This window comes from Phyllobates terribilis, unplaced genomic scaffold (assembly GCF_046119375.1).
Source record: "Phyllobates terribilis strain yellow unplaced genomic scaffold, ASM4611937v1 Scaffold_5__5_contigs__length_657084704, whole genome shotgun sequence".
Lineage (NCBI taxonomy): Eukaryota > Metazoa > Chordata > Amphibia > Anura > Dendrobatidae > Phyllobates > Phyllobates terribilis.
In genome coordinates this window covers 454,120,298-454,143,917 of record NW_027362765.1, presented here as the reverse complement: position 1 = coordinate 454,143,917, position 23,620 = coordinate 454,120,298, and the positions used below count along the sequence as shown (strand labels likewise).

Sequence of the window (23,620 nt, the reverse complement as noted above, 5' to 3'; positions counted from 1 at the left end):
TAATACATCCCTGGAATCAGGCTTTCATACTTTATGTTATGCTGCTCTCAGATTATACAGACAATACCTGCTGACAGATTCCCTTCAAAAAGATCTCTTAAACCTGATGAGGATAGTGTACTTATTCTGAAATTCCATAGTGTACTTATTCTGAAATTCCATGTCACACTGGCTATATAATCGTAATATTAAAGTGAACATTTTTATGAGTCCAGTTCTAACTGGATTCATAAAATGTCCACTTTACTATTACTATTAAATAGTCATTCTGACTTGGATTCTCAAGTCAATGTGGTCTAAGAGACCAATTTAATATAAACTTGTATTGTAAAATCTGATGACAGATCCTCCTGAAATCCATCTGATCACACTCACATGCTTTCTGCATTATGATGAGCTTGTCGTTCTCAGTTTGTATTTTGCTGGTGAGTTCTGAAGGCCAAGTGCAAGGAGCTTGAAATACATGTCTACCAATGAGGCCAAGGCTCTGAGAAGAGATTATAAGAATCATATTATATTAATGAACTAGCATTTATGCATTTCTTTAGCTAAAAGGTTCCATGGGTAGAATTTCCCTCCAATTTTTATTATTTTTTATTGTGTTTCCTGCAGAGTAATATGTTTGTAAATAAACCTCTCTGCATTGCATTGGTTTCATTGTATTTACTGTAATGATAGATGAAGTCATTAGATATCATAATGCAATCACAGTGGCCCCCACTTGTGACTGCTGCTGTACAGAAATGCTCATACAGGAGGAGTGGAGGAGGGTCACACATATGAAACGCTGGGGGCGGGGAACAGGCTTCACAGAGTAGGGAGCTGAGATCAGGAGCAGTCTTGGGAGACACAAGGACAGCTGAGAATCTCCTGCTGGTATCACCCTCTGCAGCACATGGCACAATAACCAACACTGCCTGCAAAACCAGGCCAGCTCCTGCACCCAGCTCCTTGCTTCTATCCTGCTCCTTGGCTGAATCAGGCAGCAACAGCAGCACATGGCACCATAAGCAACCACAGTGTGAGAGCTTCCTGTCCATGGTTCTATTTCTGAGCAGCTCCCAGCAATAATGTCATATTCTTAGAGAGCTCCAGCCTTCAGCTATCTGTGAACCCTCTCTCCAACATGATGTCTTATGGGGTGGTGGATGTGTGTGTCCAGGATGTGCAGAAGAGGAGGAATCCCTCCAAACATTATGTGAGTAGTGGGGTTTCCCATGCTGACAGCTCTGTATTTGGCCATATTTACAAACATGCGCACATTGTAAACAGAAATGTATCAGAAAAGATGCAACTTGATACAATTGTTTACCAGGTGACTGCATCCATAATCATGTACATGAAGGCAAACAGCTTTGCTTTGTAGTTATGTATTCAATACTACATATATTCATTGAGAGGGGGGTTGGACACCATGACCCTGGACTGGTGCCTTCCAACTCTTAACATTCTACAATTCTATGATATTTTGGGCTGTAATTTATGTATGCTGGTATTTTCTAGATATTGATATCATGTTTGATTTTATATAGTTTGCATAGCACTCACTATACACATGCAGAAAATCATGTAGTGTCAATTGTTTCGTAACAATTAGATGTGATCTAGTGAAATGTGTCAGACGCCTTATAAAACTTGAATCTCAAAATCCTTAGGTGTACGTGGGAATTTATGAATGACAACTCTATATTGTTACAGTTCATTATTTTCATTTGTATTTGATTTTTTTTTGGTCCACTTTTTGGCGGGGGCAGCAAGGGAGAATCAATTCATTCTTTTAAGACTGGGGTCACACAGCGCAGTATTTTCTCTCATCCCAGAGTTTGACCATAGTGTGATCCGATTTTCTTGATGGGGGGAAAAAAAATTCTCCATTGTTGTCAGTCCATCAAAATCGCACCGCACTCAGATGTCATCCGATGTTTTCCACGGAGTCAATGACTTGCATGGCCAAGTGCGATCCGAATATCGGATACAAAGCATGCATATGCTGCAATTTTTTTCAGATTCTGTCCAAGGAAAAAAAATCGGACATGTGCACGGCCCCATAGAATAACATTGGTCCACGTGCCGTCCGATGTTTTGTCGGATCACACTTGGACTGAAAATACGGTCGTCTGAACGAGCCCTAATGTACATTACTAGTTTCTTAGAGCAGATATTGGTGAACATATGACTTGTTTATATAGCTATGTCGCTACATGTGGATAAAAGAAATGCATGGGAACAAAAACAGCTGCATCCTCTTCTGTGGTCACTAAGATCAGCTGTCACAGTCCAAGATTCAGTGATATATGCTGTAATACATCATGTGTAGTAGTCTGAGCTGCCCTAATTCCTAAAAGTGGATTTAATTGAGTTTAACACCACTGAGTAAGGATAGGATTTTGTGGACTCCCCAGACAGTTGCCCTGGGGGGGTGAAACAATTTATATGAAGAGTTAGACATGGAGGAGGAAGCTGCCCATTGGTTACTTAAGGCGTAATCTTGTTTGTAACCCTACCAGCTGCTGTACATATATCAGGCATGAGGTCTCGTGTACTTCATGGCTTGACGTTTTATCTTCTTCCACCTATACTTTTCTGATACCACATTATTGTTTTTTTTCCTATGAATGGGATTTATTGTACACACACTGGTATATGTATTCAAGTCACATCCTGGCATGCAACCGTGCAACAAATGTCCCATTTCCTAAGTCACAAATATAATGTAGAGCGGAAGACAGGCATGGCTGTCTAAGGCTGCATGCATATTGTTGGCTATGACTACAAAGCAGAATAACTGAGCTCTGTCCAACACTGCCCTATTATATCCCATAATGAAAGACAGCACAAAGAAGCCTGTAAGAAGATCTGCAAACTTATTTAGCATTATATGTAATATATATTTTACCTGTATATTATTAATCATGGTTATTAGGGAGGGTTCACATCACGTTCTGCTCTCCATTGAGCATTCCATTGTGGGGGGTTCAGTCTATCCAAAAAATGGTACCCCCTGGCGTATCAATTCACTTGAATAAGTAAACAGAGCCTAAAATGTGAAACTTTGAACCCCTGTGTTTGTCCTCAATTCTGGTAGAGTCCATCTTTTTTAACCCGGACACAATCCCATAGTTTATGCGGCAGCAGAGGCGAACAACACTAGAAAGGAGCTCAAGAGTTCTACGTTTCATATTTTAGACACATTAAAGGGAACCTGTCCCCAGTTTTATAGCGTCTGAACAAATACTATCACCTTTATCACAATCTTGCATATTATTTCCTGAATCCCCCCTGTATACCCCCAAAAATATCTCTTGAATTGCTCTGGCGCTGTATGTAAATCCTGACGGTCCGGTCCTATGGGCGTCATTGCTACGGCGTCTGTGCCTCCTATCTGCTGCTAAACGCCATCTTCCGGCTTTGATGTGCGTCATCCACATAGCGCAACAAAATCCTGCGCATGTGTCGAAGCATCGCCGGTCGCGCAGGCGCACTTTGCTCTGCCCTACTGCGGGCATGCACAGTTATGTTTTATGATCTGCAGATGGACAGATGCTCTAGCAATGACCCCATTGGACCGGACCGTCCGGATTTACATACGTCAGCAGAGCAATTCAAAAGGTATTTTTTGGGGGTATACGGGGGGAGTCAGGAGATAATATACAAGTTTGTGGAATGCAGCACAGGCGCTGATAAAGTTGGTGGTACTTGTTCAGACACTAAAAGACTGGTGACAGGTTCCCTTTTAAGTGAATGGATATGTTGGAGACAGGACTTAATACACTTTAAGCTATTTAGGCAAAAATCCCATATGGAATTTTTGACTGAGAGCATAACATGATGTGAACTTTTTCGTTTATCTGTTTTTGTATTCACCCCTATTAATAGAATTAGGTTGATCTTTTTCATAGTGAGAACTTGTTAGTATATAGAGTAATCCAAGGTTCACTATAAACCACGGTGAGAGAGAATTTTACAGATAAAATGTTCGGGTTCTCATTGTTTTCATTGGGGTTCGGGTTCTTGTTCAATTTCGGGTACAGTTCTGTTACCCAAACTGAACTTTGGAATAAAGTTTGGGTCGGGTGCCAGAACCCGAACTTCCACGAGTCTACTCATCATCTGCGTCCATTTCTTTACGATGTAATATAGTGACATATTAGTTAGTGTCCATACTACAGCTCCAATAACTGGGCTCCACCTTGTTCCACTGAACCATACTTATATCTAATGCTGTGAGTATTTGAGGCCCAAAACTGTCTAAAATGTAAATGTATTTTCAAGTTAATGAAAAATCTATCAATTTCTGACTTTTTTGGGGGGGGATTAAGACAAAATAGTTTTTAAATAAAGTGATTTTCAGATTGCATGCAAAAATGCAAATCTTGGTTAACTCTATGAGCAGGAAATAATCTCTCCACTGTGCTTTAAAAATTCTATATAATTACTTTTCTAATATGAAACCTTAGCAAATCTTTCTAGCACATTTAAAATTCCTTTAATTGAGTTGATAGGGTCGCTTAGAGATAAAATTGTCTACTTCATACAAAATTCTACATCACCCAATAGTCAAATTTCGGAGTTTATTTGTTAATAAGATAGTATCACAGTTTTTAAGGTTGAAGGTACATAAATCCATTGAGTTCAACCCATACCCTAACATGTTGATCCAGAAGAAGACAAAAACCCCATGAGGCAAATAGATGCTAATTGCCACAAACTAGGGGAAAAATTCCTTCTCGACTCCACATACGACAATAAGACTAGTTCCCTGGATCAACCTCCCATCGCAAAATCTAGTGCCCTTAACCTGTATCATCATTCATATAAGCTAAGTCGTAGTTTAATCTGTAGTCTCTTGTTGGTGTGCGATGTCTCAAGCTCATGTGAAGTGTATACAACAGGAAATAGGGTATCAATTCCGTAGATGAAGCCCCCGACAAAGCCTTGCGCATGAAACCTTTACTGTGACTTGCAGGGAGTCCACTTTTTTATAGTAAGGAATTATAGGCCGTTGATATATTTGGTGCACACCACCACAACGATGAGCCAATATTGATAAATATGCCTTATGGTACATCATACAGATATGATCTGTATATTCAGGTACAGTTCAGTAGGAGGCCCTGCTGTCTCTCATCAAGGTCATAAAAATGATTTGGTGTTTACAGATATATTACTTTACTTATGTCTATTTATAACACCTGAGTCAAAGGAGCTGTGGGCTCAAAGGTCTCGTTTCATTTCTAGCTGGAGCAATGTACATAGGCACTGAGCAAACAGTCAGAATCAATACAAACATAACCGCCCTGCAATATCTTCTGTTATCATTTTTTTTAGTTAAAGACGTTCCATATGGTTTAGTAAAGGGGAATTTGACCTTACGGTGGATGAGTTGATACCCATACAAATAATGGAAGTATACTGGATAATAATTGCATTGTACACAGGGCAGACATATCTTCTTATTGTGGGACACGAGAACATGTGCTGATCAAGTTCTTCTATCTGGCATTCAAGTGCTCAGACTTGCAGAGAGACAGATGTCAAGGATCAAGGTGGCTGCGTACAACCATATCACAGCTCCATAACCTCAGCCTCTTAAGTTTTAGGATCTTGTGATACTACTCATAGACGTCTATGGCGGCTTAAGATACCTCCATATCCCTCTGATTTCATGAAGTGGTATGTGCAGCTTTTTACTGCGGTATTCTACATAAATTAGATAAAGTTGTCCAGCTCCCTGGGGTTGGTGAAGCCATCAGGTTTCTCACGCTCCTGCCAGATCGGGAATTGCTGTCTATATGCGAACCATGAAATATGTTTGAGAACAGACCTGGACTTAGGATTTCAGTGGCCACTATGGTAGCAGCCTACGTGGAAGCTAGGAGAAAAAGTGCTCAAGGGAGGCCACCATCTGTGAGATTTGCTGTGGCTTTCTGATCTTTAGGGTTGAGTTAAAGGGATTGTCCAGAAGACAGGAAGTCGGAGAACAGTAGCACGCTCTTGCTTCTTCTGAGTGTCAGTTTTGTTCAAAATAAGTGAGACTAATTGGCTGCTGGGCTCGCGTGACACAAAAATGTCACGTGAGCCTTGAGAAAGCAGGTGGAGGTGAGTATAGCTGTTATTATTTTATAAGGGGCGATATGGTGACTAAGAAAGGGTTGTCTGAATATTGCACAACCCCTTTAAGGTTTGTTGAGGGGTTTGTTGAGGATGGTGCCTTAGTCCTTTTTGAGAGAACTTGAAAAAGACTACATCCATGTGTAATTTTTGTGTGACATGCTGCACTATGTTTGCACATGGGTGAAAAAAGTGAAGTTTTTGGGCTTTCTATCGAAAATTGGTTCATGTTGCAGTATGGTTGATCCCGGTCATCTCCACTTCAAAAAAACAAAACTGACTAGAACCTTCTAACAGACTGAGGTAAATGTGAACAAGTACAATTGTTAGAAACTGCAATATATACAAACCGAAGAACCCAGTACCATGAGATACATGTAATGTATACATTACACACGTGGACAAAATTGTTGGTACCCTTCTGGTAAAGAAGTAAAAACCCACCGGAGTCGGCAGAGCCACCACATGAACACTGGTGAAGACGCCTCTGGAAAACAAATGCTGGCACTTTCCTGAAGTGGCTTCGCCTGGGAAAACTTGGTGGCTGTGTCGGTAACTAAATGACGCCATGTGAACATATCCTTTTAGTCTGAACCATCTGTGCATGTATGGATTATTGCTGCTTACAACCTATTACTTGCTGTTTTTCTTCGCCATAGTTCCTTAATCTCCTTGATGCAGAAGGTAAGGAGGCTAAGCTCTGAATTTGGTGTGGAAGCTGAGCGACCATAGATAGAAATATCCCAGCACCGCAGTGGTTTTTGGGAATAGTCATACCAATAGAAATAGCTGTTTCTCCTCCTAAGAACCTTTGCTGCTTTCTCACCACAAAACCAATGTTCAGTAAGAGAACTTGTGTCTGTTCCGACCACATCTAAGATACAAACCAGACGGCTGTACTACACTGATACCAGTGATGTTAGTCTGCTTGTACTTGAGCAAGAAATGTCATTTTCAGCATGGACAGTCGCCTGACCACATTGAAAACCTACGGTTGAAATTTTGCAGATTATACCTTATGAATGCATGAGTTGCAGCTTTAGAATTAAGGGCTCCAGTACAGCGAGGCAGAAATCTAAATATGAAGAAACAATTTTTAAGGAATGTTGATTCAGCATATTTCACATAAATTTATATTGCCGAAATCTTAAAAAATGCAATTTTCAACATTTGCATTCAGTTTTGTGCATCATTGTTTTCTTTCACTTTTTAAAGTCCAAAGGGAAAAATTTGTGAGATTTTATCTACTCAAAATTTTTTTGTTTTGCAATGAAACATCTGACTTTTTTTGGACTGTATGTCTCTAATCTACAGGACTAAAACCGGCCATACACATTAGATGTCTTCCGGCTGAACGAACGAACAGCTATCTTGACCGGCTCTCCCATACACAGGAGCACTCGTTCCGGTGTTGTCTTTAAGAAAACAGTTTCCAGATATGTCTGACAGCAGTTTATATCCGGAAGAAAATGCTATCAGCAGGCTGAAATCAGACTTGCAGGATTGAGATTTTTACCCGACGATAAATGGTCCATGGCCCCCATACACATTAGACTGTCAATCGAACCCGTCGATATTGTTGGGTTCTGCCAACTTTAGTCTAATGTGTATGAGGGGCTTAAGGATTTATATAAATCCTATGTGATGAGACGTTGTATCTTCATCATGCTTATCCCTACCGTTAATTTAAAGTTCAAGGAGGGGCTTGATATGAAGAATATAATATTACTGGTTTAGGGTCCTAGATTCTGTGATGGGCTTAAAGAGACTCTGTCAGTTCGGAAAAACCCATAAACTACAGTAAACTGTTAAAGGGATTCTCTAGATACATGATATTAATGACCTATCCTTAGGATCATATTCTCCAGAATATGAGCTGATCTGCATATATTGAATGGCTCACATTGAGCTGCTCTAATAACAGCTGATTGGTGGGTTTGCTGGCTGTCACTTTCCAACAATATGATATTGATGTCCTCAATATCATATGCCCTTTAACTATTGACTCCAGTTTTTTGCTTACAAATAGAATGGAGCTAAACAATGCACCTTCAGTTCGGTGTTTACCTCTGATATTGATGACCTATTCTAAGGTTATAGGGTGTCACTAAGAAGTGCTTGGCTCTTCTGGCCATGGACATATTTGACACCATATCATATAGGGAAGGTTTTACAGACTGTAGGAACCATGTTCCCCCTTCTCCTGTTATATTTATATACAGTGCTCAGCATAAATGAGTGCACTCCTTCTGAAAAGTAAGATTTTTATCAATATCTCACTGACCAGGAGAACAATTTCCAAAACTGTACATAAGGACACTGACACCACCATGTTTAACTGTAGGCACCATGCATTTTTCTAAATTCATTTTTCTAAATGCATGGTACCTACAGTGAGACATAGTGGTGGCAGTGTCCTTATGAGGGGTTACATGAGTTCTTCTGGTGTCAGAGAGCTACATTTCATTGATGGCATCATGAATTCACAGATGTACTGCTCTGTATTGAAAGATAAGTTGCTACCTTCACTCCATGGCCTTGGCACATGTGATTTTCCAGCATGACAATGATCCAAAACACACATTTGTTGCATTTCTGGTGAAGAACAGGGTGAAAGTGATTCAGTGGAAAGTTTCTCCTGATCTGAACCCAATGAAACACCTATGGGATTTCTGGAGAGACAAGCTGAGCATCACTCTCCATTCAGCAACCAGGCTGTAAGAGAGGTCGTTCTCAAAGAGTGGAAAAAAATAGATGTTGCAATTAGTGTTGAGCGAGCACTAAAATGCTCGGGTGCTCGAAGCTTGGGCCGAGCTCACTGTGATACTCGGGTGCTCGACCCGAGCAACGAGCCCAATGTTAATCTATGGGAGACCCGAACATTTTTGCGGCGGCTCCCCCGGCAGTCTGTAGAAAGCCTAAAAAGTGCCCAAAACGATAGTGACAGTGCTCAAATGACATGGGGACAGCATGGGGATCGCCCCTGGAAGCATTTCTGACCCCCAGGTCACTGCTGTCAACAACGTGGTCAGAGGTATTAAGCCACTTTTACAGGCTCACAATAAAACGTTCAAAAACGAAAGTGAAAGTGCTTTCCTGTGAAATATGTTAACCCCTTAACGACCATGGGTCTTTCTGTTTTTGTGTTTTCCTTTTTTGCTCCCCTTCTTCCCAGAGCCAGAACTTTTTTAATTTTCGTTCAATATGGCCATGTGAGGGCTTATTTTTCGCGACACGAGTTGTACTTTTAAACACCATCACTGGTTTTACCATATCGTGTGCTGGAAAATGGGAAAAAAATTCCTAGTGCAGTGAAACTGCAAAAAAATGCAATTCCACAGTTGTTTTTTGGGTCCTTTTTTTACCACGTTCACAGATTGCTAAAACTGACCTGCCATCATTATTTTCCAGGTCGTTACGAGTTCATAGACACCAAACATGTATAGGTTCTTTTTTATTTAAGTGGTGAAAAAAAAATCCAAAGCTTGCTAAAAAAACAAAAAAAAATGACGCCATTTTCCGAGACCCTTAGCTTCTCCATTTTTTGGGATCTGGGGCCAGGTGAGGGCTTATTTTTTGCATGCCGGGCTGACGTTTTTATTGATACCATTTTGGGGTAGATCCGATGTTTTGATCGCCCCTTATAGCATTTTATTGCAAAGTTGTAGCGACCAAAAAAACTTAATTCTGGCGTTTAAAATTTTTTTCTCGTTACGCCGTTTACTGATTGTATTAATTCTTCTTTTATATTGATAGATCGGGCGATTCTGAACGCGGCGATACCAAATATGTGTATGTGTTTTTTTTTATATATATATATTTTATTTTGAATGGGGCGAAAGGGGGGTGACTTAAACTTTTATATATTTTTTTAAAAACTTTTTTTTTACACTTTCTGCTTGCTTCTATAGTCTCCAGAGGAGACTAGAAGCAGCAGTTGTCTGATTGCTTCTACTGCATACAAGCGATGAGCAGATCGCTTGTATGCAGGAGAAATGCTCACTTGCTATGAGCGCTGACCACTAGGTGGCGCTCATAGCAATTGAGACATGACAACCACAGGCGTCTGCTGCAGACCCTGAGTTGTCATGCCCACCCATTGGTGACCCGCGATCACGTGACGGGGTCACTGATGGGCGGGGCTTAGGACTCCCGGAAGCGCGAGTTAAATGCCACTGTCAGAGATTTAACATGTTAACAGCCGCGGGTGGATTGCGATTCCAATAATCAGCTGACATGTGCTCGCTTCAGTGCGGGCTCACTGCCGGAGCCCCCGCTGAACCGGCCTTCCCGACCTGGTGCGTACTATTACTGACCAGGTCGGAAAGGGGTTAAGGAACATCCTTTCCAGGGTAAAGACTTGTGTATAAGGTAAAATAAATAACCAAAAACAAAAATACTCCTCCACACCTTGGGCTATGTTCACAAGTAGCATTTTTTATGCGTTTTTGCACGTTTGTATTGCTTTCAACCGTGACAAATGCATTCACCGGGAAATGTCATTTTAACATTTTACAACCTTATCTGGCCATGTGCTGTGTGACACATGCATACAGTGCTAAAAAGACATGGGAACAGCATGGGGAAGACCCCTGGAAGCATCTCTGACACCCAGGTCACTGTCTAAAAGTGTGCCCATCAGAAGTGATCCTTGCTGCATCAGAAGATGCAGCCTTGCAACTATCCCCGTGCAAGTCCTTGTCTCAGGGCAGTGTTCAATTGTACCTCCCCCATAACTTGCAATACAAGCGCAAGTATGCAGCCTGCCACCCACCCACCCCAAGGCTGCAATACCATACTGCTGGCTTGCTTGCACTTGAAATTGGGCCTTTTAGGCATGTGGAGGTGGAATCTGGCCACCACGTCATGGCTGCGTCGGTAGCCTGGTATTCATACTCAGTCCCCAGCCGCCCGGCGGCCGGGTATCCACGCTTGGTCCCCAGCCGCCAGGGGGCGGCCGGGTGTCCATACTCAGTCCCCAGCCGCCCCGCGGCCGGGTGCCCACACACAGTCCCCAGCCGCGTGGGGGTGGCCGGGTGTCCATAAACGGTCTCCAGCCGCCCCTATTTGTCCCGGTGCGCCTTATACACAAGCGCGCATACCAAAACATTACCTGTGCCCTCCCCAGTGTATTTAGTGGGAAGGACAGCCTAACCACAAACACGTGGACAAGTGAATGTGGCCAGGAATGGTCCATCTCACTGACTCCTTCACACTGGGTTAATATTGTGGAAGCCAGGACACAGTTGGACACTGGGATGCAACACGTCCTCCAGACATAGAGGATTGCGGGTCCTGGGTCAATCAGGCTTCAAGACCAAGTTCAGAAGGTAGACAGCAGCAGTGGTCGGCCTCCTACACAACGAGTAAATTATTCATGATCATGAGGCCATCCACCTCCTTAGCTTTCTGTTCCTTGGAATGCAAGCGCATGTATGTAGTAGCAGCTAGGCCTGAGGTGGTCAGCGTTTTGGCGCATATTCTACCTCCTTCGAGGATTACTGGATGTTTTCCTGCTACTATCCCAGTTCTATGACTCCCGTTAAAACAAAGCTTCAGGTGATGAATGATGGATGAGGTGGTGGCAAAGGAGAAAGAGCAGGAGGAACAGGGACCATTCACATCAATATCAGGCCAGCCAACCACACATGTCTTGTAGGATATGTTTCTGTACCAAAAGGAGCGGTTCAGCTACACAGTTATAAGGCATACAGTGAATGCAATGCCTACCAAAAATTTTGAGGCATTCCAATGCCCCTTGGAAGTGACATGGAGGTCAGAGGGCCTTAACTAAACCGTTTTTCCCATTTATAGCAACTGGGTCTCCTGTACACTGTTGGCCTAAGCAGGGAATGGAAGGCTTTCCAAAAATTATTAGGCACTGCAATGCCCCTTGAAACAGACGTGGATTACAGCGTATTAAAAACCTTCTACCCATTATTGGGGAGTGGGTCTCCCTTAGTGTTCGCCTATGCATTGAAAAGCAAAAGCTGACAAAAATTAGGAGGAAATGCAATGCCCGTTGCAAGAGTCGTGGAGGTTAGAGGTAATTAAAAACAACATGTCAATGCCCCTTGGAAGAACTGTGGAGTTCAGAGTGGTTTAACAAGACGGTTTTAATGCCCCTTAGAAGAGACGTGGAGTTCAGAGTGGTTTAACAAGACAGTTTTAATGCCCCTTGGAAGAGATGTAGAGGTCACAGTAGCTTAACAAGATGGTTTTAATGCCCCTTGGAAGAGATGTGGAGTTCAGAGTGGTTTAACAAGACAGTTTTAATGCCCCTTGGAAGAGTGGTGGAGGTTACAGTGGAATAAAAAAGACAATATCAATGCCCCGTGGAAGAGACGTGGAGGTCACAGTAGCTTATCAAGACTGTTTTAATGCCCCTTGGAAGAGTGGTGGAAGTCGCAGTGGAATAAAAAGACAATATCAATGCCCCTTGGAAGAGTGGTGGAGATTACAGTGGAATAAAATGACAATATCAACGCCCTGTGGAAGAGACGTGGAGGTCACAGTAGCTTAACAAGACGATTTTAATGCCCCTTACAAGAGCCATGCAGTACTGCATATTAAAAACATTATTCCCATTATTGGGGAGTGGGTCTCCCATAGTCTTTGCCTATGCCTTCCAAGCAAAAGCTGCCAAAAATTAGGAAGGGGGAACTTGCAATGTCCCTTACAAGAGCCATGCAGTACAGCATATTAAAAACATTATTCCCATTATTGGGGAGTGGGTCTCCCATAGTCTTTGCCTATGCCTTCCAAGCAAAAGCTGCCAAAAATTAGGACAGAGGAACTTGCAATGCTGGCAACATGGACCACGGTCACCCTGGTGGTATAGTGGTCGTGGAGGCTGAGGATAAGGAGAAGAGCAAAAAACAGCCGAAATGAGGAAGCGTATACCCATGTGTGGGTGTGAAGCGATGCATGGGAATACACCTCCCGAAATAACACAGTGGATTTGACTTTATGTTACTCTGCTGTCATTTGGTGGTGATGAAAAGTCTGGCCCAATCCAGCCCTTGTTCATTTTGATAAGGGTCAGCTTGTCAGCATTGTCAGTTGACAGGCGAGTGCGCTTATCAGTTATAATTCCCCCAGCGGCACTAAAAACACGCTCCGATAACACGCTAGCGGCAGGGCAGGCCAGGACCTCCAAGGCATACAGAGTGAGTTCATTCCAAGTGTCCAGCTTGGATACCCAATAATTAAAAGGCACAGAGGAATCACGGAGGACGCTGGTACTCCCTCACCATCTTTTGAAACTTTCCACTCCTTGTGAGAGTACCCTGCGCCTCAGGGCCTGTAAGCTGGGCAGGTCTCAGAAAACTGTCCTAGAACATTGACAGTGTTCCCCTGCCTCTGCTGGATTGGAGTTGCGTCTCTCTCGCCTGTATGCCTTAGTTGGGCAGCGAACTGTGACCTCTGCCGCTAGCGTGTTCAGATGGGAATTTTTTTAATAGTTCTGCAGCAAGGGCCTTCTGGTACTGCCCCATTTTTGTAGACCTCTCCAACTCAGGAATAAGAGAGTGAAAGTTCTCCTTGTAGAGGGGGTCTAAAAGTGTCATCAACCAGTAATGACTGTTACCCAACATTTTGACAATGCGAGGGTCACGGTTAAGGCAGCGTAACATAAAGTCAGCCATGGGTGCCAGACTGGTAACGGGCAAGACTTCCGTGTCCTCACCAAGATGACTACTGATAGTGTTGAGCGATCACTAAAATGCTCGGGTGCTCGAAGCTCGGGCCGAGCTTACCGTGATACTCGGGTGCTCGACCCGAGCAACGAGCCCAATGTTAGTTTATGAGAGACCCGAGCATTTTTGCGGCAGCACCCCCGGCAGTCTGTAGAAAGCCTAAAAAGTGCCCAAAACGATAGTGACAGTGCTCAAAAGACATGGGGGCACCATGGGGATCGCCCCTGGAAGCATTTCTGACCCCCAGGTCACTGCTGTCAACAACGTGGTCAGAGGTATTAAGCCACTTTTGCGGGCTCACAATAAAATGTTCAAAAACGAAACTGAAACGGTTTTCCTGTGAAATATGTTAAGGAATTTCCTTTCCAGGGTAAAAACTTGTGTATAAGGTAAAATAAATAACCACAAACAAAAATACTCCTTCACACCTTGGGCTATGTTCACAAGTAGCATTTTTCATGCGTTTTTGCACTTTTGTATTGCTTTCAACCGTGACAAATGCGTTCACCGGGAAATGTCATTTTAACATTTTACAACCTTATCTGGCCATGTGCTTTGTGACACATGCATACAGTGCTGAAAAGACAAGGGATCAGCATGGGGAAGACCCCTGGAAGCATCTCTGACCCCCAGGTCACTGTCTAAAAGTGTGCCCATCAGAAGTGATCCTTGCTGCATCAGAAGATGCAGACTTGCAACTATCCCCGTGCAAGTCCTTGTCCCAGGGCAGTGTTCAATTTTACCTCCCCCATTACTTGCAGTGCAAGCGAAAATATGCAGCCAACCACCCACCCACCCGCAGGCTGCAATACCATACTGCTAGCTTTCACTTGAAATGGGGCCTTTTAGTTTGGAGGAGGCCGAAGCTGGCCACTACCTGATGGCAGCGAGGTATCCATACTCTGTCTCCAGCCGCCCGGCGGCCGGGTGTCCACGCTCGGTCCCCAGCCGCCAGGTGGCGGCCAGGTGTCCATACTCGGTCCCCAGCTGCCCTGATTTCTCCTGTCACCTTCCCCCACACTTTTCTTAGCCTGGCCTGCTTTAGGGCAGCATTGGACGAGCCCACCAGAGAACCAGACTCCTCCGGTGGGCCCTGGCTTCTCCATCAGGGGAGTTGAGAGTGCCTAGGTGAGGAGCATGATGATGATAGAAGTTAGCATCTGCTTTGTTTTCTTGGAATGCAAGCGCATGTATGTAGTAGCGGCTAGGCCTGAGGTGGTCCGCGTTTTGGCGCATATCCTACCTCCTCCGAGAATTGCTGGATGTTTTCCTGCTACTATCCCAGTTCTATGACTCCCGTTAAAACAAAGCTTCAGGTGATAAATGATGGATGAGGTAGTGGCAAAGGAGAGAGCAGGAGGAACAGGGACCATTCACATCAATATCAGGCCAGTCAACCAGATATGTCTTGTAGGATATGTTTCTGTAACAAAAGGAGCGGTTCGGCTACACAGTTATAGGGCATACAGTGAGTGCAATGCCTACCAAAAATTTTGAGCCACTCCAATGCCCCTTGGAAATGACATGGAGGTCAGAGGGCGTTAACTAAACCTTTTTTCCGATTTATAGCAACTGGGTCTCCCGTGCACTGTTGGCCTAAGCAGTGAATGGAAGGCTTTCCAAAAATTATGAGGAACTGCAATGCCCCTTACAAGAGCCATGTGTGGCACCCCAGGGGTCTGGTCACCACAGTAATAGAGATATTACGTCGGAGAGCAAGTGGGAGGTTTCCTGGTCAGGATCCCTTAAACATGCAACATCTTCCTGCCCCAGTCCTGGGAGGGGAGAATTCTGCCCTTATAAACTGGATCTGGAGCGGGGTTGAGTGAGTCAGAGAACAGTCAGAGTCAGAGTGAGAGCAAGGGAAAGTAACAGCAAGGAGCTCTGTAGGAGCTAAAGACCAGGGGCTGGAAGCTGAGCAGAGCTCGCCCTGGCAGAAGACAATAGGAACCGGACACAGGAGTCCGAAGCTGTGAGGACTTATATATCCAGCAGCAGAAACCAGCCGGCAGGGGATTTCAGGTCCTCTGGCCATAGAAGCCCGGAGGCTCAGTCACAAGCAAGGGACCAGCACCGCCGTCGTGGAGCGGAGGCTAACAGAAGGCCCCAAGTCACCAGCCATACGGGTGAGCACTACACGGTACACTCAGGGACGTGGGCTACTTCTACCCGATTACAGCAAGGTAGCCAGGAAGAGTGCAGACAGACGGGGAGGCCTACAACTCCACCTGGCCAGGGGAACTCCTGCTTGCTCACAGACTGACCAGGCCTCTTATGCTAGCCAGTACTCCCGGGAGGGTCTACCTTATAATCATCAGTAAAGACCCTGAACTGCACTGCAAAGACTCTGAGTCATTCCTGCTGCGCTCGTGCACCATCACCCCCATCATCCACACTCACTGCCCTGAGGCTATACTCCTCCCGAGGGGAGTTATCCCATTCTATGCTGCGCACACAACACCAGCCTCAGCGGTCTGCCTCGCAGCGGTGGTACTCCCTGACCGCAATCCACGGGTGGCGCAGTCGGACAATTAACCTCAAAACCTAAGAAAGACTGCCACTGGTTTGACCAGCCTGAGCCACGGGACCGGGTCACCGCCACGGAGACTACAGACCCCAAAGACCCGGCACCGGGTATCCCACACATGTGGACACACGGCCCAGGGGGCGCGTCACATGCAGTACAGCATATTACAAACATAAGTCCCATTATTGGGGAGTGGGTGTCCCATGGTATTTGCTTGTGCTTTCCCAGCAAAAGCTGCCAAAAATTAGGACGGAGCAACTTGCAATGCCCCTTACAAGAGCCATGCAGTACAGCATATTACAAACATAAGTCCCATTATTGGGGAGTGGGTGTCCCATAGTATTTGCTTATGCCTTGCAAGCAAAAGCTGCCAAAAATTAGGACGGAGGAACTTGCAATGCTGGCACCCTGGTGGTATAGTGGTGGCGGAGGCTGAGGATAAGGAGAAGAAGATTAAACAGCCGAAACGAGGAAGCGTATACCCATGTGTGGGTGTGAAGCGGTGCATGTGAATACACCTCACTTAATAACACAGTGGATTTGACTTTATGTTACTCTGCTGTCATTTGTTGGTGATGAGAAGTCTGGCCCAATCCAGCCCTTGTTCATTTTGATAAGGGTCAGCTTGTCAGCATTGTCAGTTGACAGGCGAGGGCGCTTATCAGTTATAATTCCCCCAGCGGCACTAAAAACACGCTCCGATAACACGCTAGCGGCAGGGCAGGCCAGGACCTCCAAGGCGTACAGAGCGAGTTCATTCCAAGTGTCCAGCTTGGATACCCAATAATTAAAAGGCACAGAGGAATCACGGAGGACGCTGGTACGATCGGCAAGGTACTCCCTCACCATCTTTTGAAACTTTCCACTCCTTGTGAGAGTACCCCGCGCCTCAGGGCCTGTAAGCTTGGCGGGTGTCAGAAAACTGTCCCAGAACGTTGACAGTGTTCCCCTGCCTCTGCTGGATTGGAGTTGCATCTCTCTCGCCTGTACGCCTTGGTTGGGCAACGAACTGTGACCTCTGCCGCTAGCGTGTTCAAATGGGAATTTTTTTAAGAGTTCTGCAGCAAGGGCCTTCGGGTATTGTCCCATTTTTGTAGACCTCTCCACCTCAGGAATAAGAGAGTGAAAGTTCTCCTTGTAGCGGGGGTCTACAAGTGTCACCAACCAGTAATGACTGTCACCCAACATTTTGACAACGCGAGGGTCACGATTAAGGCAGCGTAACATAAAGTCAACCATGCGTGCCAGACTGGTAACGGGCAAGATTTCCGTGTCCTCACCAAGATGACGACTGACCATGCTCTCCTCCTCCTCTTCCTCCTCCCCCCTGTCCTCAGGCCACCCACGCTGAACCGACGGTATGACACTTGTACAGGTACTACCGTCTACAACGCATGATAGCAGCTCCTGTTCTTCCTCCTCCTCCTCCTCCTCTCCCTCATTGTCCCCCAATGCACGTTGGGATGAGATGAGGCTGGGCTGTGTGTAATCGCCCGCTACGGCTTCTTGATCCATCTCATCATACTCTGGCTGCAATTCCTCCTCTTTAATTCTCTGCAGAGAGTATTGCAAAAGACAGACAAGTGGGATGCTGACACTAACCATCTTGGTGGACTCCTCAAAGTTTGTCAGGATGGTACATATGTCAGATATCCAGGTCCACTCCTGAGGTCTTATGTGTGGAGTCTGACCTGAATATCGACGGCCTTGTTGCAGCTGGTACTCCACAACTGCTCTCTTCTGCTCACAAATCCTTTGCAACATGTGGAGGGTAGAGTTCCAACGTGTGGGGACATCACACACCAGTCGGTGTGCCGGAAGCTGCAAACGCTGCTGCAACACAGCAAGGGCGGCGGAAGCTGTAGCCGACTTGCGAAAATGAGCTGACAGGCGGCGTACTTTCACGAGCAGATCTGGCAACTCGGGGTACGATTTAAGAAACCGCTGAACCACGAGTTTAAGCACATGAGCCAGGCATGGTACGTGTGTGATCTCACCTCGCCTCAGAGACGCCACCAGGTTACGGCCATTGTCACACACGACCATGCCGGGATGTAGGTTCAGCGGTCTTAGCCACAGATCTGCATGCTCTTTCACAGCTGTCCACAACTCACAAGCAGTGTGAGGTTTATCACCTAAGCTTATGAGTTTCAGCACAGCCTGTTGCCGCTTGGCGGAGGCAGTACTGCAATGCTTCCAGCTTGTAACTGATGTGGTGATATCTGAGATGGAGGCTGAACATGAGGAGGAGGAGGAGGAGGATGCGCAGGAGCTGTACACTGTGGGGGCAACTCTGACTGACATAGGGCCCGCAATCCTCGGTGTGGGGAGGATGTGTTCCGTCCCAAGGTCCAACTGGGTCCCGGCTTCCACTATGTTTACCCAGTGTGCCGTCAGAGAGATGTACCGTCCCTGGCCACAAGCACTTGTCCACGTGTCCGTTGTCAGGTGGACTCTCCCAGTAACTGCGTTGTTGAAGGCACGGCAGATGCTTTGGGACACGTGCTTGTGTAGTGCGGGGATGGCACACTGGGCAAAATAGTGTCGGCTGGGGACCGAGTACCGAGGGACTTCCACCGCCATAAGATTACGGAAGGATTCCGTCTCCACCAGCCTAAAAGGCAGCATTTCCAATGCAAGCAGTCGTGAAATGTGCGAATTTAGGACTGTGGCCTGTGGGGCGTTAGCTGCGAATTTCCGCTTTCTTTCAAAGGTCTGGGATATGGACAATTGAACGCTGCGGTGGGACGTGGACGTGGACGTTGATGCTGTTTCTTGAGAAGCTGCCATAACAAGTGAAGACTGAGAGGAGGGGGCATCTTTACATGCAGTATGGACAGGGGATTGCCTTGCACACACAACAGGGGGTTCTATTGCACGCACAACAGTGGAAGAAGCAGTGGTGACACCCGCTGACACTGGTCGTGGACCCTGGGTTTCGCCCCACAAAGCCGGGTGCTTTGCTGCCATGTGCCTGATCATGCTGGTGGTGGTCAGGCTGGTAGTTTTGTCACCCCTGCTGATGCTGGCATGGCAGGTGGAACATATGGCCTTTTTGGGGTTATCAGCAGAGTCTTTAAAAAAATTCCAGACTCTGGAAGACCTACCGCTTGTACTGGCAACGTCCCTCGTGTTGGTGTTACGGGGAACGGTTGCCTGCCTTCTGTCTGCGGCCACCACACTGCTTCTTCCTGCCTGTTGGGGTACTCTGCCTCTCTCCCCCTGTGTGCTGCTGGCCTCACTCTGCATGTCCTCCTTCCACGTTGGGTCAGTTACTAGATCATCCACCACCTCCTCCTCATCCACTTGCGCACCACGATCCTCCTCCTCACTTCCTGGCAATTGTGTCTCGTCATCGTCCACCTCTTGTGACAGATTGCCAAAGTCGACTTCCTGTGGCCGTGGCTGTTCAAATATTTGGGCATCGCAACATGGGATCTCCTCTTCCACCACTTCAAGCGTATCAGGCGAGGGGCCCAAATATGGAAATGGACCAGTGAACAGCTCTTCAGAGTGTCCAAGTGTGGGATCACTTGCTGTCTGACGACACTCGGCATGGTGGGAGGAAGGAGCATCAGGGTGAGGAGGAGTATGCAGTCGAGACTCACGGCTACTAAGAGTTGACCGTGTGGAAGACAGACCGGAGGTGGTGGTGCCCAGGTAACTGGAAGTATTGTCTGCTATCCAATTAATAACCTGTTCACACTGATCAGTTCTCAATACTGGTGGTGTTCTGTGCTTCCCTAGTAATTTGGTCAAGAAGTGGGAGCGAGAAGATGTGGCTGTTGGTTGTGGCACATTTTCACCTTGGCCACGGCCCCGTCCTCTGCACGAACCATCACCAGAACGTCCACTTCCACGTCCCTTGCCACGCGCCTTGCCCATTGTAAATGAAGTAAAATAGCTTACACTTGCACTATCAATGGAAAAAGGGTAATAAAAAGTAGATTAGAACCGTGGAAGAGGAAAACCACAGTTATTGTTTACTGGGGTATACCACACTTTTTTAAATAGAGATATTTGCGGCTGAACAGGGAGCGACACATTCAAACTGCTTTTTTTTTAGATTCCAAAGGCCCAAAACTGGATAGTACAGCGATTTGACCCGTGGAACTGCGAAACCACACTGGGATGTCGGGCCTACACAAGACTATTTTCAACAGATATATTTTTGTGTCACAACAGTCAGGAGACACTACTGTTTTTCTTTACGGAAAAAACTACCAAAACCTGAATAATAGAGATGTTTTACCGTGGAACATCAAAACCACAGTGATAATTTACTGGTGTATTCCAGGCTTTTTAAAATATATATATATATTTGCGGCTGAACAGTGAGCGACACACTCAAACTGTTTTTTTTAGATACAAATGGCCCAAAAGTGGATAATGCAGAGGTTTGTACCGTGGAACTGCAAAACCACACTTGTATTTCTCGGGCCTACACCAGACTATTTTCAACAGATATATTTGTGTCTGAAAAATCAGAGGCACACTTTTTTTTTTTTGGGGGGGGGGGGGCACCAAAAGGTTAATAAGATGGGTATTTGTACATTGTGAAGGAGGAAAAAAAAAAGAAGATTTAGATTAAAAAAAAAAAGGATTTTTCCTGGCCCCCAGGACCTGGAGCTAAGTCCAGCAATTTCAGCAACAGGAGCAGCACACAGGAGTGTAATGCAGCGTTTGCTGGTATAACCACTGCGTCTTCTATACAGCCTGCCTGCCTGCCTGATATACCTGGGATGGATATTAGTCCTGAGAAGGACTGTTTGTTTGATCTGGCAGCCTTTACAGACCCTACACTAACTATTTTGCAGGATATATCTCTCCCTAAATCAGCAGCGCTGTCCCTACACTGTCTGATCCGGAGCGACTGTGTCCAAGATGGCGGCGCCCGGTTTTAAATACTCGAGGTGACGCTGTGCGGCCAGCAAATCACTGTAATGCCCACAAACAACATGGCTGCGGCATTACAGTGACTGGCTGGCAATCCCTGCATGTTCATTGGCTCTGTAAAGAGCGCCAAACATGCAAGGCGGAGACCCGAGCTCCTGCCCGAGTAACCCGGAAATGCTCGGTGCTCGCCGAACATCCCGAGTAGCGTGATGCTCGGGCGAGTACCGAGCAGTGTCGAGCATGTTCGCTCAACACTAGTTGCAATATGTCGCTAACTTGTTCATTCCATGCAGAAGACTTGATGCTGTCCTTAAAAATGATCTAGGTCATACAGAATACTAGATGTAGTTGTTTTTGATGTGGGGTGTATTCATTTTTCCATCAACTAATTTGAATAAAACTGAATATTTACTAATGAAACTTATATTGTTAACTTTACTTTTAAGTCAAAATTTTGGAAATTGTTCTTGTATTCAGTAAGATTTTGATTAAAATCTTACTTTTCAAAGGGGGTGTACTCACTTATTCTGAGAACTGTATATATAGGTATATACCCCGGAAGTTGCTCTTACACTTATTTAAGGTGGTGCCTTACCTTTAATTGGCCTTGCTACCACTTTAATCATTTATTTCCATAATTTATAGGTTTTTAGTTGAGCCTCTTGGTCTTTACTCAAACTCCTTTTGGTGGTGCGTACCTGCATTTCATCTCTTTTCTGGTTGTTTTTCTTGTTTGCTGCATGACTAATGGTTCTGCAGTCCTATAACATTGTCAAAGTGGTCAATCTGTCCTTTTATTCCGAAACCCGCCTGATATAAATGAGGGTATATAAACAGTGCTTGGGAAACAAATTTTTCCATTATTCTTTAGACAAGTCCATATTAAAAAGAGGTCCCCAGGAGAGTTTGAACATCATCAAAGTGGTTGACTTAGCAGATTTGTGATTAGTTATGGCGAACCTGAACTTTTTGTCTATTTAGGTTTTGTTCGCTGTTTATATATCGATATAAGTTATGGTCATACACCCTGAAAACAACAAAGATGAACTGCAGGATATTGGGAAAATAATCTATCACAGACTTTAAACATCTTGGAAGTGGTTGACTTTGCAGCTTCAGCACTTCTGTTAGGTTTGTGATTAGTTATAGAGGAGCAAACCTTTTTTCTTTTATTGTTTACACTGCAAGGTTTGGATATATCCTATATGTAAGGGGAACTGCGGGATGCTGTGAAAATAAAGAATTTATTATTACAGTACATTTCTTGTTCTAAAATCTTAAGATTTTGATCATGTTGTCCGAGACATTAGGAGAGGACATGGGTATTTATAGTCAACTATTATACTAAATACCTACTGAGCACATCAAAGGAGAAGTCTCTGTATTGCTCAGTGAGGCTTGAATTTAATATAAACTTCATAGAAGTGGCAACGACTCATTGTATGAATATCCATAATGAATCATCATCACTGGAAACCTATAAAGAGGAAATAAATCTCATTTTTGTCCACTGATGAGCAGGAAGTGTCATGACTAACAGATCTGCAAATACATTTGATGGCTCCAGGCATGCCGGGTGGACTTGATATTTGACTAGTAGGACAGTGCAATGAATGCGAGCTTTTGTCATATGTTGTAAATGAAGTCACAATGAAGCTGAAGTCTAACAATGTAGACATTGATGCAGATTTTATGCGCTTCTATAACATTGCAACTTTTTTTATTTTGTATTAATTTTGCCAGTCTGCTCTAGAAATGGTTGCATACATGGATCCTTCCGTATTAAAAAGAGACTTGTCTGTCTAACCCCCCAAATTCCTGCTACAAACCATCCTGACATTAAAGCCCTCTAGATAAAAAAGTAGCCCAGAAACCGTAGTAACAAAGCAGCTCATCCAATATCAAGATTTACAACCCCCATTCCAAATAAGTTAGGACGTTTTGTAAAATGTAAAGAAAAAAAAATGCAATAATTTCGAAATCTTTTATAGCCATGATTTATTTATAACAGCACATAGAACACAGATTAAAAGTTAACTTCAGACTTTTTTCTATTTCATTAGAAAAAATTAACTGATTTAGAAATTGATGGCAGCAATATCTCAAAAAAGTTGGGACAGGGTTGACAAAATGATGGAAAAGTAAGTGGTACTAATGAAAAAACAGCTGGAGGGTCAATTTTCAGATAAGTCACAGGACAGTGTATAAAAAGAGCACGTTAGAGAGGCAGAGCCTCTGAGAGGAAAAGATAGTCAGAGATTCAGCAATCAGTGAACAACTGCCTCTGAAAATTGTGCAACAATTTCAGAAAAATGTTCTTCAGTGTAAAATTTCTAAAACTTTGAATATTCCACAATCTACCATACATAATATCAAAAGATTCAGAGAT

At 44.7% G+C, this 23,620-nt stretch overlaps 1 protein-coding gene across 3 annotated transcripts in view; it reads left to right on the top strand.

Moving 5' to 3' along the window:
- Positions 1–798: 798 nt before the first annotated feature.
- SH3PXD2A (SH3 and PX domains 2A) overlaps positions 799–23,620 on the top strand; it is a 376,426-nt gene continuing 353,604 nt past the window's right edge. For 2 of the 3 annotated variants that reach the window (XM_073685347.1, XM_073685346.1), the window contains exon 1: positions 800–1,198. In XM_073685347.1, coding sequence (XP_073541448.1) covers positions 1,127–1,198 — 72 coding nt within the window. In that variant the 5' untranslated portion in view covers positions 800–1,126. Of the gene's footprint in view, positions 1,199–23,620 lie in introns of all 3 variants that reach the window. The other variant, XM_073685348.1, reaches the window with a different exon arrangement.